The 18399-nt window shown below is 35.8% G+C and overlaps 1 protein-coding gene across 2 annotated transcripts in view; it reads right to left on the reverse strand.

Annotated features, from left to right (window-relative positions):
- Positions 1-18399, reverse strand: part of UGGT1 (UDP-glucose glycoprotein glucosyltransferase 1) — a 43396-nt gene that overhangs the window by 22178 nt on the left and 2819 nt on the right. For both annotated transcript variants that reach the window (XM_084291949.1, XM_084291948.1), the window contains exons 4-20: positions 17826-17956; positions 16882-16994; positions 15579-15753; positions 14662-14758; positions 12792-12870; positions 12563-12663; positions 11636-11735; positions 10456-10516; positions 7432-7523; positions 6627-6777; positions 6225-6344; positions 5376-5461; positions 4310-4445; positions 3436-3567; positions 1443-1607; positions 1146-1266; positions 248-346 (exon numbers count right to left, since the gene is read on the reverse strand). In XM_084291949.1, coding sequence (XP_084148075.1) covers positions 248-346; positions 1146-1266; positions 1443-1607; positions 3436-3567; positions 4310-4445; positions 5376-5461; positions 6225-6344; positions 6627-6777; positions 7432-7523; positions 10456-10516; positions 11636-11735; positions 12563-12663; positions 12792-12870; positions 14662-14758; positions 15579-15753; positions 16882-16994; positions 17826-17956 — 1959 coding nt within the window. The remainder of the gene's footprint in view (positions 1-247; positions 347-1145; positions 1267-1442; positions 1608-3435; positions 3568-4309; positions 4446-5375; positions 5462-6224; positions 6345-6626; positions 6778-7431; positions 7524-10455; positions 10517-11635; positions 11736-12562; positions 12664-12791; positions 12871-14661; positions 14759-15578; positions 15754-16881; positions 16995-17825; positions 17957-18399) is intronic.

An 18399-nucleotide genomic window follows, 5' to 3' on the forward strand; every position in this document is an offset into this window, starting at 1 on the left:
TGGTTTTATGCAATGCAGCAAGAGCAGGTTGGGTGGGACTCCATTATTAATAGGAGGCTGGGTTTACAGATGGGAACATTTTTGTTCTATGCAGATGTCAAGCCCTATAAAAATGTTTATTTTTAACACTTAGATCGTACCGCTGTCCACAGGCCTGATCAAGGTTCAGTGAGTGTCTTGAGTACTGTATGTATGCTTGGAAACATGCAAGAATAAATTTGGGTTCATAATCCACTGCAGATGTTACCTTTCTTTGTTAAGTAGGTCATGCTGTTTGCTACAGCAGCTGTCTTCTCTTTGGAATTCAACGTGGTAAATCTAGCAAAGTCATCCACAAAAAAATTATCTGACAAAGAGAAAAAGTATTTAGATGCCAAAGCAAACAATTTCCATGTAAAATTACAGAAAAAGGACTACTATTATGAAAATGGTAAGAACACATCCCACATTTTGTCCCCTGTGATACTGCTTTTTAGATTTAATTTCCATTACTAATATATAACAACTTTAAGAATGTATTTTTTTTGTGTGTCATAAATGAATAACTACATTGCATTTTTTATATGTAGAAGTTAATTGAAAGAATTATTTAAGTGTCACTAGGTTCAGGTTAATTTATTTAAACAATATACATTCAAAATCCTATTGTTTTTACTATTTTTCAAGAAAGGTAGTTGAACAATTGTATTTGCAGTCCTGACATTATAATGCAGAGTCTCTGCATACATTCGGTGTTATTACTTAATACTTTATCCATGAGAAGTTCTGCTAAAATATATGGCACAGCCAGTCCTAAGTAATTCCAGAGATAACTGTCATGCTCAACTCAAAAGGAGGTTAGAAGTACGAAACAAAATGTTGCTTTATATACAGAGTACGTGACTGTACTGTTTTTGACTTTTACTAGTGTTCCTCAATTTCATTATCATAATCCCCTAAAGATCTGTATAGAAGTAAAACAAATTTCTGTTCTGAGAAGTTTGTACATACTGATGCTATTATTGTATGTAGCATCTCCCCCAACATCAGGACTAGAATGTTACTTGGGGTGCTGTTAATGCTTTGCCACTAGAGTTTTCCATTGGGACAGTAAATGTCTTTGAAACAGGTATTTCAGGTTTAATTGAATTAAAAGCATCCCTTACTCATTGCTGTCAGATCTAGGTACTCTCTGTCAGACATTAAGATCCTTGAGTTAATTCTTGGAACAACATTAGGCTGGTTCATGATATACTCAACCACATCTTGATCATTAGATAATTCACCCTGAAGAAAAGAAAAAAAAGGTGATATTTAAATATCACACACATATTTGCCATAGCTTAATAAAATAGAAGTTTTGCAAATTAAGTTGTTCTGTGTATTGCGTATTTATGGACTTCAGAGAGAAACATGATTTGGAAAAAACTGCCTCAAAAGTCACAGCTGAACTCAGCACCTACCAGGTATACAGCTCGCTGGAAGATGCTTGTGGTTTCCAGGATTTTGTGCATCGTCACAGTTTCTAGGTCATCAGGATCCAGCTGATCTTTTTGAAAAGGCATTCCATTGAACAGCACTACAGGGAGAGGACCTACACCAGTCTGCTCGTAGTAAGCTCTTGCTGCCTAAATCCAGGGAAGGAAGTAGCTTTACTATGTCAGCCTGTTACTACAGGTGTTCACAATGTTTCTACGCAATATCCACAAACATCTGTTCTAAACACACTAAGATGTCTTTTCAGCATTATGTAAAAACACTTCCTATATCTTACATGCATATGATGGCCTTGTCTTTCAGCATTTCAAAGCAAAGAGTTGCTTTATACTATGGAAGTGCAGGTAACTAGGCAGCGGACTAGCAGAATATCCCATTAAGTTCATACTGTAGACAAGTTGATTCTAATGAGCATGTTCTGGTAATAGCAAAAAAAATGGACAATATGAAACCTGCATTTCCTCTTTAGTTCCCATGGAACTATGCGAGCATTGGTATTTGCAACACAAGACAGGGTAGGATTTTATTATTTTTTTTTATTTTTTTTTTAAGAACATATTGCATAAACATCTGAAAAACACTTAGTTTTTCAACTAAAACTGCCCCTAAAGGGCAGGAGGTTATTACGTCAAGATAAATTTCCATATTTCGTGTAACCACTGAAACATGTACCATCAATATCAATGCTCTATTATGGATAGAAGTTAATAGGGTTCTACTGTTTGTGGCTTTCAAGACCTCTAACACAAATCCTCAACTTATAGTTACTTTTTAAGAACACAGACAAATATCACAAGGCTTAGATCACATGAAAGAGTGCTCAGTGTTGATTTTGTCCTTTATACAGAAAAGATCTCTCTCTAAAGGCTTCCTTCCTTATCCAAAGGCTTTTCCAGTGTTTTAAGACATGGTCATGCTGAATGGTGTCACGTACAACAGTTGTAGCAAGGCCTCCAGAATGGCCTTCTGAGTCTTCTGGAGGACAGCACCCCACATCTGTTAGGAGCATCAGGGGTGGGTGGGGGGTTGCTGCTTTTGTTTTGGTTGGCTTTGATTTGGTATCTAGTATGTAAACTGCGAAGACTTCTGTCATTCAGTAATTTGCCTTTAGTAGGTTTTTGTTCTCAGAATGCTTTCCTTCCACTTTCCTACACAGTAAGAACAAAAATGTCTATGTACAACCCTATTTATATAACCCTGACTGCATTCCTTACATTTGAAGATTCAGGCTGTATCTTAAGTGTTACAAAGTTCTTGGAGACAGGATTTTCATTCATTCATCTACAATTTGTATATGAATATAATATACATATATTATATATAGAATATAAAATCCCAAATAAGATCTGTCTCATCATCACATAAAATTGATCCAATATTATTTGCTCTCCCAACTTTTTCCACATAGGAAAGGATCAACCCTAAAAATAACCTAAAGAAATTATTTGAGGAAGATTATTGAATGCCTCACCATAGGAAGACCATTTTGAATTCATCTTCATTGCTTTGTTTCATACAGTATTCAAATACTGATGATGATAATAGATAAAATTCACACCAGTCCCTCCCAAACGTTAAGCTCCTCGTTCTTCTTATGAACCATTTCAGTACCTCAATTTTTTTGATGCAGTTTTAAACTCTACTAAATTCTACTTGCCAGAATGAATGTAGGATCTATGAGTCACAAGAAAGTTATCTTGATTCCTGTACTACAAAGATTTTAGAAATCATATAGTAGATATCCAAAATATAATATATATATATTCTATAAAAGTTTGCACTGAACCTTTGCACTGAAGTTTGCACTTTAAGCATTATTAAAAGTCATACCCGTTCGATAGTTTAATAGATGCATGCTTAGTAAATAAGAGAGCTGCATGAAGAAAACATACATAACCATAAATTCATAACAGCTTTGAAGCAAAATGGTGAAAAATGTTTTATTTCCTGAATTCTTACCTTTCTGTTTTGATCATAGGCAGAATCAATTCCCAGAATGCTGTTCACTTCCACATAAGGATACTGTTTCTCAAGAACACTAACCACATGCTCCACTTTCAGCTGATCTCCTGTTTTTACTTTGTTATATATCTGGAAGGGGGATACAAATACAAGTTTGCAGGTAAGCTGACCTACCACCTGTATTCCAGTAATGACATAAAACATTAACTGGATTTGCAAAACATTTTCTGCTGAAACACAATTATCCACTGAAATAATATTTAAGTACAAAGTTAGAAATTACAAAGTACTCATAGCTGTGAAAATTATCCTGCTTTACCTTATAGTCATTCAAATGACTATTCTTCAAATGTACCTTTAATTACAAAAGTAGGGCTTGGAAAAAGAGATGATCATGTAAAGCATATCCAAAGAGCTACTTTTCCCTTCTAAACTCGAGACATGCTCATGAACAACTGAGTAAGCCTCACATGTAAAATATACAACTGATTATGTTTCCTTCTTGAAAGCACAAGACTTTGCTTATTTGACTTAAAATTTTATATTAAAACACAACTGAGAATAGAAGTCATTGTCTTGAATCTATCAGCAGTATAATATTACAGTACACCCCAGCTTATAGATTTCTAAAACACAAACCACAAGTGAAAATGCATTTGCTAGTACCTACATGTATATCACTTTATGGGGCAAAAATACAAAGCAGGAGCTATTCAAGATAAAAATTATATTACATTGAAGATATACAGCAGTTCAGAATTCATTGGCAGAATGAGAAACGAGGCAGGATTAGAAAAAAAACTTACCACGCTAATCTTATATATGTGGAAAATATTAAAAATACCATTTTCCATTTTAAATGAATACTTACTGACATGACTGTCTGGAAAGCATAATTATTGTCCATTTCTTGTGCCACATAATTGTACACCCTAAGAAGGGCAACACCAGGATCCTGAAGTCCATCAACATCCTCTGAGTCATTAACCACAAAGACTAGTCCTATCCTGCAATCAAATAAACCCCCATAACGTGAATCTATTATACTAATAAATAATCAACTCTTCATACAACTGTGGAATACAATCATCATCTTAAGCAAAGGCTTTTCCCTAAATAGACTAAACAGAAGATTTTGAGCAGAGTGGCCTGGAATCAACATTATGACATACAATCTCTAATGGTGAGTCCATCAGAATCTTGCTTTCATCTCTCTTTCAACCATAGTACTTGCTTTTAAGTTTGTTTTGGACTGTTGAAGAAGTTTTTATTCCACTTTGTTTTTCTAGTAGCAAAAGTTACATTTAAGAATTTTTAAGGAACAATGTTCAGTAAGTGCAATTCCCAGACACCAATACAAGATATTCAAGATGCTCGAGCGAGTCCAGAGAAGGGCGACGAAGCTGGTGAGGGGCCTGGAGAACAAGTCCTACGAGGAGCGGCTGAGGGAGCTGGGCTTGTTCAGCCTGGAGAAAAGGAGGCTCAGGGGCGACCTTATCGCTCTCTACAGGTACCTTAAAGGAGGCTGTAGCGAGGTGGGGGTTGGCCTGTTCTCCCACGTGCCTGGTGACAGGACGAGGGGGAATGGGCTTAAGTTGCGCCAGGGGAGGTTTAGGTTGGATGTTAGGAAGAACTTCTTTACCGAAAGGATTGTGAGGCATTGGAACAGGCTGCCCAGGGAAGTGGTGGAGTCACCATCCCTGGAGGTCTTTAAAACACATTTAGATGTAGAGCTTAGGGATATGGTTTAGTGGAGGACTTGGTAGTGTTAGGTCAGAGGTTGGACTAGGTGATCTTGGAGGTCTCTTCCAACCTAGGTGATTCTGTGATATTTAGATATTTAACATTCCTAAAGTGTTCTAGGAGTAAGCACTTTACAATTGCAGAAGTTGCAAGAATAAACATTAAAAAAAAAAACAGAAAAAGACAGTAATTACCTCAGTGGGATGTGGTTACTGAAGAACATCTCTGCCACATTCAGTAATTCTGCTGTGGTCTCGTGAGTAGGATCTACTATCAGCACCTACCCATAAATTAAAAGTGAAAGGTTTCTATTCCCTTAAGAAGTCAAGGTACTCTTCTTAATTCACATTTTGTTGCAGTATTATCAATCTCATTTTATACACTGACAGAGAGATGAGACCCACTAAGTCAGAGTTTCTCCTAAAACCTTTAAGAAATCCAGAATCATAACCGAAAATATCCCATCCAAGCTGGTCCTCTACTATCTACCTTCTAGAGCTACCATAGAGATTTCACAAACTCTTTATTGGATCTAAATATAACCAGTTTGCCCAGAGACTAAAAGGACACCCAGGATTAAGCTGAGGACTGATGACCATCTTCAGAAGTCTTGGTGCAAGAATGCTTTCTAACTAAAACAACTGAAGCTGCTCTTAACCCCATTAAGGAAATACTAAGTAACAACTATGAGGGATTTCATGAACCAACTTCAGGTATTACAAAGTTGTAATGCATACAAATTCTCCTTTGTCAGATGATAGTTTGTTCCACCAGTGGAGCAATTTGTGGATGTGTAAGTGGCATACACTCAACCAGTCTAATAAATGCCAGAGAATCATGTGCAATAATTTCAGTCGTAGCTCACTAATACAGTAAAACAAAATATTTTAAGAGAGATCTCAAGTGGCAGAGAATCCAGAGTACACGTAGGTTAAGTTCCCAAAGCTAATGTACCTGATGTTAAAAACAAAACACAACACAAAAGCAACAAACACACACAACACCCATCAGCACATTTCATTTCTAGTCAGAATACTACTTACAAAGTTATGGAAGTTTTTTCTGATTTGTCTGATCACCCCTGGAAATGTGGGACGCAGCAGTTCTTGCACACTGTAAGGCCAGGAATTATACCGACTGTCAACTTCTAGATTGTTGATCCACTAACAAAAAAAAATAAAGGCATTTAAATGACTGTCTGTTCTTCTTGCTCAAGCCTGAGATTCTAAATATTTTAAAATCAGATGATATATTGAGTACTATGCGAATAAAAACTAACTTTTGAGAAGAGTTAATTACATTTAAAACACAGCATTTGTTATCCATACTGTTCTCTTTTCTTCACTGCAATCAATTATGAGGTAAGAACAGAAGTTCCCCTGACAGCTTAAGAATGCACCGCTCAAAGGCAAATAAGATATTTCCTTTATAAAAACCACACGCACTGAAATAGCAGGGCTTCTGATGTCCACAGCATAATCTGAATCTGATGGCTGGATGTTCAACTTCAGAACATTGTGCAAGGAAAGACCCTCAATTCCTAAGCTGTGCAGGCCTTCCATAACACGGGCTTCATTGCGTAGTACATCAATCAAGCTGGAAGGAAAATAAAAAAAATATGAATTTTAAAGATGCAGCAAATAACTTGCTGTATCCTAAGAGTAACAGATGAAAGGTATAAGTGCAAAGATTTATTTATATTTATAGGCTTGTTTATTTTTCATAACCATCCCAAGGAACTTGAGACAACTTAAAGTCACTCAACTATATTTCTAGAAAAAAAACTACATTAAATAAAGATAAGTAAAGCATGAGACATATGTAACTTCAACTCCATGCTATTGAAACAGATCTTGATAAAAAAATATAGGGTGGTTTTCACATTAAAAATGTACATGGACTTATTCTTTGAGAATCAAGTAGTCTATTATCTTCAGAATAAAATCTGAAGACAGTCCCTGGAAAACAAGATCTTACTTGTTCACAGGACATAGCACAACAACAATATAAAGGTGACTTCCCATTCTGACATTCTTGGGTATTGCGCTTCTCTTATCAACATTTTTGTAAAACAAACTCATTTGCATAGTAGAAGGAAACATGATTTGCATTTTCCAGCAATTAACTTTTAAACCTAACCTAAATATCCAGACATTTTGAAGATTCAAAACTGTCTAAATGACTTTACTACCCATGCACAAGCAGTATACAAGATTCTAAATGACACAATTTTTCTGAAGATATTCCTACCTAAATATGTCTTGAGTGTCTAAATCAATAAGTAGTCCATTGATGAAGAGAGCAGAATCTCCTGGTTGTAACCCTAATGTTCCTTTGAAATACTGAAAGAAAGTAGAAAGAAGGGCATTAGAAGAACACTGTGCACAGAATAAATGTTACTGGAGTTCAGTGTATCAAAACTGTGAATTTTATCTCCATTATTATTCCAAGTTGCATTATATTACTTCCCAACTACAGTCTTTATTGACTTTGTGCACACACTCATACCAGAAGACACAATCGAAGCTATCTAGTGCATAGACACACAAATGAGACTTCTATTTGTTTCTACATGACTCACTAGCAAATTTGGAAAGTTCCTGAGTAGATTTTTTTTTTTTTTTAAGAAATCAGATTACATCATTAGAAGTGCCTGAGAGTTGTCATTTAATATTTTTTTAGCTGACAGCCCACAAAGTAGATTGACAAATAGCATCCAGCTAACTATTCTAGCTTTTTAAAGCTTAGTTTTGAGAAAACCAGATGTTTACATGCTGGATATTGAAGGGTACTCACGAGGAGAACTAGCTACTGTGTTTAAGGTACCAACTAAGTCACGGGCTAGTGGATATGTCATCAATGAAAAGCAGATGAGCTGTTTCTGTAGTCTGATCTCCCAAAGATCAGGCATCCCACAAACAGAAAACTCTTATGAATACACTGGAATTTCTTCCAAGTACCTCTAAGCAGTACCCCAACCGAGGGGATAGTTGTTGCAGAGTTGATGAACCACCACAGAGAACAACTTTGAACCAGAAGAGTTAAATAAAATACAGTCCTCCTGAAGCAAAGTTCACAACTCTAGCAAGAAAAAAAATACTGTTTTTTTTAACTTAGAAATGTCATTGTTGCCTTCCAGTACCTCTTGCTATACAGTATCAGTTATAAAATTCCCTTAAGAGGCACAATGAACACTGAAGGAGAAACACAGTATTTGGACATTAAAAAGCCTAATATCATGAAGAAGAGCAAAGCAAATGGAGGAATAGCAAAGTACCAAATAAAGTACCAAGAATAAGAAAGCAGCATCTAGTCTGGAAGAATTTAAGTATTTTATTAAATAATAAAAGCTCCCAGAGAAGAGCTGAGTACATGCAGTGTCAATTTATACCTTTTTATGAATAATTATATACTGAACTATAACTTACTAAAAGCAGTGAACTTTACTACCAGGTAATATCCACACAAACCAACAGTCATGCAAAGAATAGCTTTGAAGGGCAGGGTTAGATCTAGCCAGATCTGGATCTGGTAACCTAGATGTATTTGGAATGAAACCGCATCCACCAAACCATGGGGGGTTACCTGAGGACCAGTCTGATCTAGCACAAAACAGAAAAGCCACCAGGTAGCTTTAACTTGCACTTACATTCTATACTTTGTCCCTTCCAGAACCACACCAGACGACAGTGTCAAACCGCATCCCTTCTTTTCTCATTTTATTGCTATTGAACAACAAGGGATTTCTCTTTCAGAACAGGAATCTCAGGGGACTGGTAAGTAGCTTCCAGTAATTTTGCATTTACTATGAGACTAGTGAAATATCAGTGATCAGATTTTAAACAAAGACACAACTGTCTACATTTTATAGCAGCATAGATAATATACCAAAATCTATTGTTTGGCTTTGTTTTATTACCAATTACAAGATTTCCTAGCATTATTTTTTTCAGTGCTTTGCTAACACCAAATAAACAACAGAGCTGTTGAAACATTAATCAATGACCTCCACAGATCCCTCACAACATTTGTTTTCATTTCAAAACACATGTAGACTTATTTAGATAACAGTTAAATGTTTATTCCTTTACTATTTTCACTCTCAAAACAACAGCGTTAAGACCATTTCTTCCACATAGTGTGGATCATTTTGAGTCATGACAGAAGTTTTCATATTTATTATGCTGTTTCCTTGTAAACGCTGATCAATTCAGATATCTAAGCACCATCTCAAACTGCATGATGAGATGCATCCTCAAAAACCTATTAAAAGGTGCTTAAAACTTCTAAAGCAATAGCTTTCTAACAAGCTACATTCCATTCATCTCAGACATTTTAAAATAATCCAAAAATATAACTACCTTTTCACTCTACTAATTTTCACCAAAAAGTGCCCACACTTAATATCCAGTTGCTTTTGAGAAGTTCAAGATACAATCAAAACTAACAATCACTAACTTGAAATTAGTGAAAACCTCTTTTTAACTGTGAACCAGAATGAGCAGTGCTGTGACATTCGGATTTTACACATCTGTTGTACTATTCAAGCAAATATAATGTCAGAGACTTGAAAGAACAGCAGAGACAGTACTACAAGAAACGTATTAACCACATCAACATTTTGAGCTAACAAGCCATCACAAGGGCATCATACTCGGGGTGGTTGCACAAGAAGCAAGGACTAATGTGACAGGCATCAACATTTCTACTTCATTACTGATGCAGTCCTGTCCTGATTATAAGATTAAGACTGTCTATATGGATATCCTAAGAACACCTAAGCCATCTGTTTTCAGATAAACAAATAGAACATTTTTCCCCAGTGTTACCTTCATTGTATTTGAAGTTCATTTTATAATGGTAAATAAATACAGTTTACAGATTCTAAGTTCAGAATGTCACTTTCATATACATTAAAAAGTGCTTGCCAAATAACTGTTGGAGCACTTGACTACTGTGAACTATTACAGTGACAGCTCTAAGAACAAAATCCCCATGCCATCTTTCCTCAACAAACTCTTGATCCTACTCGAAGAATTTTTTACCGGCACTTTCATATCTGGGTAAACAACCTAAATTATGTTCTTAACCCATGTTTGAAAAATTGAGCCCCTTCTTTGCTTCCCAAATGCATACTAAGACAAAATTGCGTGTGAAAACAGTGTGCCAATATTTGGGGCAAACTGACATTTTTAATAAATTAATATTATCAAAGCTTGAATTTATATTATAATATAAGTGCAAAATCACTACATTACTTTCTGGATGCATTACCTTTTGGTTCTCTTCAATTTCTGCTCTAAGTTCGGAGGAAACAACTGTTTTTGTTATGGCTCTGCAGAAATAAAAACATGATGCTGTGAATCATCTTTCTGTTTATCTAATGGATAGATGAGATATCTAATTATCCCACTTTTTGTGCTTTCAATATATTTAGTATTCTAATATAAAAAGCTACAATCAGAAGAACCTGCACTTTGCAGTATCAAGCATTTTTTCCTGAAATATATACATAATTCAAGAGAACATAAAACCATTGTTCACATGCCAACTGTACCAGGAAAGACAAGCTTTTGACTCTGTGTCTAGTTTCACATTAATCCCATAATAAAAGTGGGCAGCTTCCAGAAAGATAGAGGTGGAATCTGACAGCACAAAATACGGGGATTTCACTCTTTATTGTGGGCTCCCATTCCTTTCCTTACATTGGATCTAGAGATTGAACCATCACAGAATGGCCAAGTTCAGTTTCTGGTCATATTTGTGAGTTAAGTGACAAGACCATCCATACCTTAAGAAGTTATCAACAGTACAATCATAACATCCGTCACTGGGGATAAGACCAGACTTTTTTTTTTTTTTTTTAAACACTCGAGTATATCTGCATCTATTCAAAAAAGGAGCAGCTCCTACATCATCATCTTTACAACCCAGGTCATGAAATCTATCAAAAGAAATCTATTTCTTCACTGGTTGGGCAGGCCACATTATGACTGAATTACCTGAGCACATTCAAATTAATTTCAAGAAATTGACAAAGTGCAAAGAACAGTGGAATTGCACATCAACATCTGACACAGCTGACTGGGCTGTCTGCTGAAGTGAATCCCAAAAGAGTGGGATCCAGTGAAAAGGTTAAGCTTAAGACATCAAATGGAAATCCTACCCAATAAATTCTTGAGGACTCAAAACAAAAGGTTCAGAAGCATTTCACACCAACAGCTAAGGTCTGTCAAATTTTGCACTACTCCACACCAACTGCCGAAGAGAAACACTAAGATCCTCACTGTAATCATAAGCTGAAGAACATTTCTGCATAAACCTTCTCTGGTGTTTGCTTTCAGCTAAATAGAAATGCAGACATTAACCCAACCACTGTTGCCCGTCTCATGTTCTGCTGTGAAAAATGACATGAAAAAAAAACAACTCTCCAAGTATTCATTATTGGAATTACCTGGCCTTTGTAGGAAAATTCTGACTGAGATCTTTCATGACCATCAAAGCATCCACAGGGGGAGCAGTCAAAATGCGTGCAGCAGTTTGAAAACTTAAATCTACAGGTGAAACAACAGTAAAATGAAAACATGCTATTGCAGTCATCTTAATTCTGGCTTTCAACTTTTTTGCTCATTGGTTACATATAAAAAAATGTATTTACTTTTTCATCTGCACCTTTAGATACCTTCTTTTGTCTTCTTCCCTTCTATGACTTGCCTTGAAGTAAGCAATCCTTTCAGTATGAACCAATACCACCTACAGGTAGCTTCAATGAGACTAGACAATCACTTTTTTTTGTTCTGAGTAGGAGGATCTACCCTTCAGAAGGGGCCTAGGGAATTATTTCACAAGCTAGAAATACAAATACCACTTGATTGGATATAGGTAGATTCACTGTGGCTACAACACATGTTCAGTATTTCCTATTACTTTTTTTTCCAGAGAATGAACAACCCTTCCACAGACTTCTACTGATGATTTGCAAGGAAATAGGTCATAGCTGCATGCAGAGACTCTTGAAATAGATTTCTTTTGGTCTTGAGAAATCTCAGCTTTCCACACCAAGGATGTGATCGTGGAAAGAAACTTTACATTTCCTTTGCTATTCTGCATTTAGTTAGTTTAAGAACAAGTGGCTTTCTATTCTTCAAAATATAGAAAGCAAACTTCACTTCAGAAGTCCCATGAAATAATCTTTCAAAAGGTATTTCAACAGGACTCTGTAAAGAAGCTTTAGAAAGCTGGTTGCTTCCAGTGCAGGAATTTACAGTCAAGTTCTCTGAACTGTGTGCAGCCACTACCGGCCTCATTTTTATAGAGCACGGGAAGATAGGTTTACATTAAGTTTTAGCAATGCTGTATTGAAGCTGTTCATACAGATTACCTTGTAATTGCCATACTTTCAAAGGTGCCATTTCATTGGTACTCTCCACTAGGTGTTTTCTAAGTTCTTTCAGCTCTTCCGTCAGGTCAGGATACAACTGCCTAAAAAGGAATAATGATAAAGCAACTCTGGGGTTTCCTGTAAGCAAGTCTGCTACTAATTTGAAGGAACTAGCATATGAAGAAGTACGCTGCTAACACATATGGTTAACCCAACAATGGAGTTTTACCTCAATTTCCCAAAAAGAAATCCTTGAACTTCATCGATGGGGTCATTTTCATCTATTACTGTAGCATTCACATCTGTGCCTATAAACACAGAGAAGGAAAACACTACCAAAGTATTCAGAAGTAGTTTTCATGCCTATTTTGGTAAGTTCAACAAAATGATACTGTAGTAACTGAGGACAAGAAAAAAGCCAAGTTTCAGGTTCACTTTGGAACCCGTATCCAGGACACGCTAACTGTACAAACTAACACTGTAACAGCTGAAATAAAACCTAGTTGGATTGCTTAAAAGCAAAAGCTTAAACTAAATGGAAATCTCAGAGACTCAGATTTAGGTGCTGCAGAAGAAATCACTGGGGCCTAGGAGCTTTCATGACATGAAAGCTTCGCAGAGTAAGTGAAAAACTCCTATCAGAAGCATAATCCTCATTTTAGCCCCAAAATAGAGGATAAAAAACAGTATCTGAGTAAAGTCCAATTCTGGGCTTAAATAACAAAAAGATCTGTGCAAAAGACTCAGACAATCTCTTAACTAGGTGGACACAAACCAGCTCCAATCTACAAGTTTCATTCTCAAGTCTAATCAAAAAGTCCCAACCTTTTGAATGAGCGCTTGCTTATGGACATGCAGAAACAGCACAGGCACACATAAGAGACTGACCAGAATCAGACAGGAGTTTGATGAAAACCATACACCTCTAATCTGCAGCTTATCCACATGGTTTTCTAAACCACATATTTTCTATCCACATGTTTTCTAAAGCATTTTTAATCGCTGCATCGATACTGGTGTAAAACTTTACAAGCTTACAGATAAGAAACTTTTCCCCAGAATTACTTCCATATAGACACTTGGAGACAAAGGCTTCCAACCTCCTATTTTACAAGCAATATCAGCACTTCTGCATGACTTGATAATGTATTAATGGAAATTTAAACACTGGTAACAAAAATTGTAAGTTGAATCATCTGCTTTAGTATTCTTGTTCCTCTCAAAATTAAATCTTTCTAAAAATAAAGACCAGTAGTTCTGTTTGTCAATACTCTAGACCATGGCAAGATATTTTAAGTCAGAGATTAGATCTGTATCTAGAAGCTGGATAAACTGCAAAACTCAGTTCAAAATCTAAGTTCTCTTCTTCACAGCTGTTATCTGTAACTTTAAAAAAAGTGTTTTTTTAAACAGTCATAAGTAAAAGCAGAGAATTCTGTTTACCTTTGTGTGTGTGTATACATATTCATACGTATGAATATGTATTGAATACATATTCATATACGAATACACACATACAATAAAATAGCTTTGGCAGATGTATGAGAGTTTGAAAAACAGATCAGTGCTCTACAGAGCAGCAAAAGCAAAAAAACCTACAGAGCATTCTGTTTTTCCAAAGAACAACATGAAACATTCCGCTCTGAGGATGGATAAGCTAAGGGAACTGGAAGTAGAGGAAGTGAAGTGCAGTACATCTGCAAAGAAATCTGGTTATCTGGTGAAAAATTAGTTGTATTAATAGTGTCATTAATAAGATCTAGTGCAGTCATGACACCGTTCTGTCCAGCATTTCAGAAATAAGGAAAACATGTGCCTCAGCAAATATATGGTTCAAAGAATGTAATCCCAAAAAGAGAAAGAGGAGACAGTGATTTTCGTGATTTCAGATCAGAAGGACGAATATCTGCAATTCAGACATACATATATATATACTCATATATAAAACTAAATATCCCTGTAAATATGAATGTATATATACAAATCCCATATATCCCATATACATTATAAGTAATCTATCTATCTATCTACATACATATAAAAATATATCCCCATAAAATTAAAATGCTCACATTAAAGTAGTTAAAATAAGAATTCACCTTTCACCTGCGTATCATCCTTGGCCTTGTATTCTGTACTTTTAATAGCCAGTTCCACACCATAGCCGGAGAGGTAGACTTTTTCTTTACTGGGATTCTGTAAGGAAAAGCAAACAGTACATTGCCACTCTTTGTTTTGATCTACAAATTAAAAGCTGCCATTTCCCAAAGTTAAGCAATTTCAAGCTCATATCCATTTTAGACCCAACTGATAACTGCAAGTGAGAAACAAACATGAGTGATTCTCCAGTACTGTACTGTACTAACACAACTGTACTGAGACCTACTACACAATGACAAGGATATACAAGTTACTTTTAAACAGGAAAGTGGTATATGCAATGTATGATTATTTTATCTGACGTCACTAGAAGTAACTTTTTTTTTTTGCATTCAAGTCTGGCTACTAGCTGCTCTGCTGAAGGTTTTAGCACCATTAAGCAATATTCAGAAAAAAGTCAAATAGAAGTCTGAGCTTTTAAAATGTAGAGTTAAATATCAATCCAGTGGTTAGCAGTGGTTATGGGAGGGAGATGGAAAATGGGACAAGTTGTACTAGGACTGGTAAGTGGCTCTGTAACAAAATGGCCTTTCATTTGAAAATTGGACCCTAAGGTTAATCTCTGCTTTTCATATCAAGTAACTTGAGTGGCCTGACTGTGGAAATATCTGACTATTATTTGATAGAACAACATTTTTCTAGGTTAAACTCCGTAACTTATCTGGAGACTAGCTCTGCATTTGTAAAACCAAACGATTCTCTTACTTAAACAATCAGGAGACGTTAAATAGTCTCCAGTCCTTAGCTACATGCAATGATATAATAATGTCAGTATTCCATATTATGATCAAGCAGCAATGCATTATGTAAATGTAAATTTAAAAGAAGCAAACTTTTGGTATGCAAATATACTTACAGCAATATAGTGTCTGAGGATGTAAGTGATTTCTCCTGCCTCAGCCTTTAAAACAAGGAGCTTATGGAATCTGTAGAACTCCTCTGTGCCAATCTCAGCATAAAGTATGACGATGGGACTTTCAGGATTTGACACTGGGTACCTGTGGTCCCCTTTGAACAGAAATGGCTTTGGCCTAAGAGTAAACATGGAAAATTATCAGTGTGATTCATACTGTGTCCTTACTCAGTGCAAGATTCATCATTTCTTTTTCTCATGTTTAATAGCTGTTTTTGTCTTTGCTGAATACATGTCAAGTTACTCCCACGTGTTATCACAGTTGACAGCACTTGACACATGTTGATAAAGCTTCATTAAAAACAGACATATGAAAAGACAAGTAGCTAGGTGCTATTTTTAATCGAATATGATACTTTTTTTAAAAAATGGTAACTACTTCCTTTATTTTTTTTTTTTATTCAGTTCTGTATAGAAATACAAGGCTAACACAACACATGTTCTAGGAACTCAAAATCTTGAGGACCCTGCCCTTGGCTGACTATACAATTAAGAAAGTGAATGAGAAGGCCATTTTCAACTTCTGTTTTTAAACCACGTCTAAGATACATTGAAGTATTTAAAATATTCCCAGTGAGTCAGCATTAGCAGCCTATGAGCTATTGATGCAATACGTTTGCATATTAACAAAAATAACTTATTTTTTCAAAAACAGAACTAGCAAGATTCCTATGAAGACAAACCACCAAGATTTCTTTTTAGGAGGAATTATATTTCACTATATTTCAATGTTCATTTTTGTTACTAACAGTTATGCTCAAATTTTGTTCTTCATCCTGTAAAGAAATCTGAATTTGAATTATATTGCATGGTAATAGTTTTCCTTTTGTTAACACTGAGAAAATTATATAGGGAAAAAAATACCATGCTGCTTTAATAGATACAATTTTATGAATGGATTAACTATCATTTTAAAACGCAGCCCAGATCTTTCTGTTCTCCCTACATTCTAAAGACTTTACACATTTCCAAGAATTGTTACTGTCCTTCAACAAATTGTTTCCAGTTTGTCCAAGCACTTTCATATGTTTTTAAGAGGAAGAATGCTGTGAAAGAGAAAGGGACCAGAAAATGCCAATCCCATCTTGATTAGCAAGAACTAAGTGACTGCCACTTCTGTGCAAGAAATTGAGAGAATAAATCAAAACCAAAGAAGGTATGAACTACCAGTGTATTACAGTCTCTTTACAGCAGTGAGTCTATCTAGGTTAAGAGATAATTTTATGTTTCGAAATTAAGCAAATACCTTTCTGAAGCTGTCTGTAAAAGCTTTCCAAGAGATTCAAATTCACATGTCTTCTCCCCATGCACAGCAAAAAATAGGGTACAGCCCTTTGGTGGAGGTTCATCTGCTGCTATCTGTATTAAAATATTTGCAATAAAGTACGTTGAATGTTTGCCCTTAGAACAAGTGAAAGTGTTAACAGCATAACTCCGTAACAACTGGTTGTCTTCCCCATTTATTGTGCAATTTAAAGACAAGATAAAAATCACAAAACTGATAATTAAGTCCTAACTTTTTACAAATATTATTTTCCAAGCCTATTAGCTGTAGTAATAGTTTCTGGTACAAAATGTGAGGTGAGCAATTGTGATGTGTGGGTTTTTGGTGATTTTTTTTTTGGCATTACTTATCAGAAACCACTATATTTGTTAAACAGCAAACAATAAAATGATTCAAGATGAGAAAGGAAGATGTCTTCTAACATTACTCCAATGAAGCATAATATTAGGAGACAACTTGCAGTGAACTGTGTGAGAACCAAGTTTAAAAAGGAATACCAAGTATAAGCATCTGTCAGGTAGAGGTTCTAAAAGTTCGAACCACATATTCATGGGTTACTATCTTTAAGTAAAACTGAGTAACGGGAACATCACTGGTGCCATAAGCATCAGCAGAGCTGTAAAGATTTTCCTCAAAAAAATCTTCACCCATTTATTAGTGCAGAGGGTACCAAAGATATACAAACATTTCAAAATCCCAGTTCTTTAGTCGACTGTATACAGATGGACTTGCATTTGGCACACAATGAAACCAGCATATACCTACATACCTTAGCTCCAGTGTACGAAGCACCTGTCAGGTCAGGATTTTTGATATTCTGAAGTGTCTTGTAACACATACCTCCTTCCTGGGCCTTACACAATGCTCTACAAAACATTCAAGGATTTCCCCTGTGCTGTACTAACCTGTTGAAAAGCTTGAACCGTTGCAGAATAAGAGCGTAAAGACAAGGAAAATTTCAACAAATTCTGCTGCAAAGGTGACAAACTCTGGCAGGCTACTTTCAGCATTCCATGGTAAGAAGAATAATTGCTACCTGCAAAGTCAGAATACAAGCAGTCATCTTTCTATACCATATTCCCATTAAAGAGGGACTTTTAATCTTACTTGTGATTTATACTAACAGAAACCCATGACACTAATTGTAAACATGCATTCGACTCTTCCTCCTTAATTTTCATTACAACCAGTTCAACAGATGGAAGAGAGCTGACTTCAATAGAGATCCATGAGAAAACATGGTCACATACAGATTCTTAAGTATGCAAACAGACTTGGGGAGGAGGCAGGTAATAAAGAACAGTAAAGAACTCCCATGTAATTCACATGGGAGTTCAGTAATTCAGTTTAGAAACTGAAACATAAAGTATTAATAATGTTTTATGCCTAATGCTGAGACAAACTAGTGAGTAAAATGCATTTCAGGCTTGTTATCTACCGCTTTTGTCAAATGGATACCCAAAAGCCTTGGGCACTTTC

Source organism: Netta rufina, assembly GCF_964035555.1.
Source record: "Netta rufina genome assembly, chromosome: 9".
Taxonomy (NCBI): domain Eukaryota; kingdom Metazoa; phylum Chordata; class Aves; order Anseriformes; family Anatidae; genus Netta; species Netta rufina.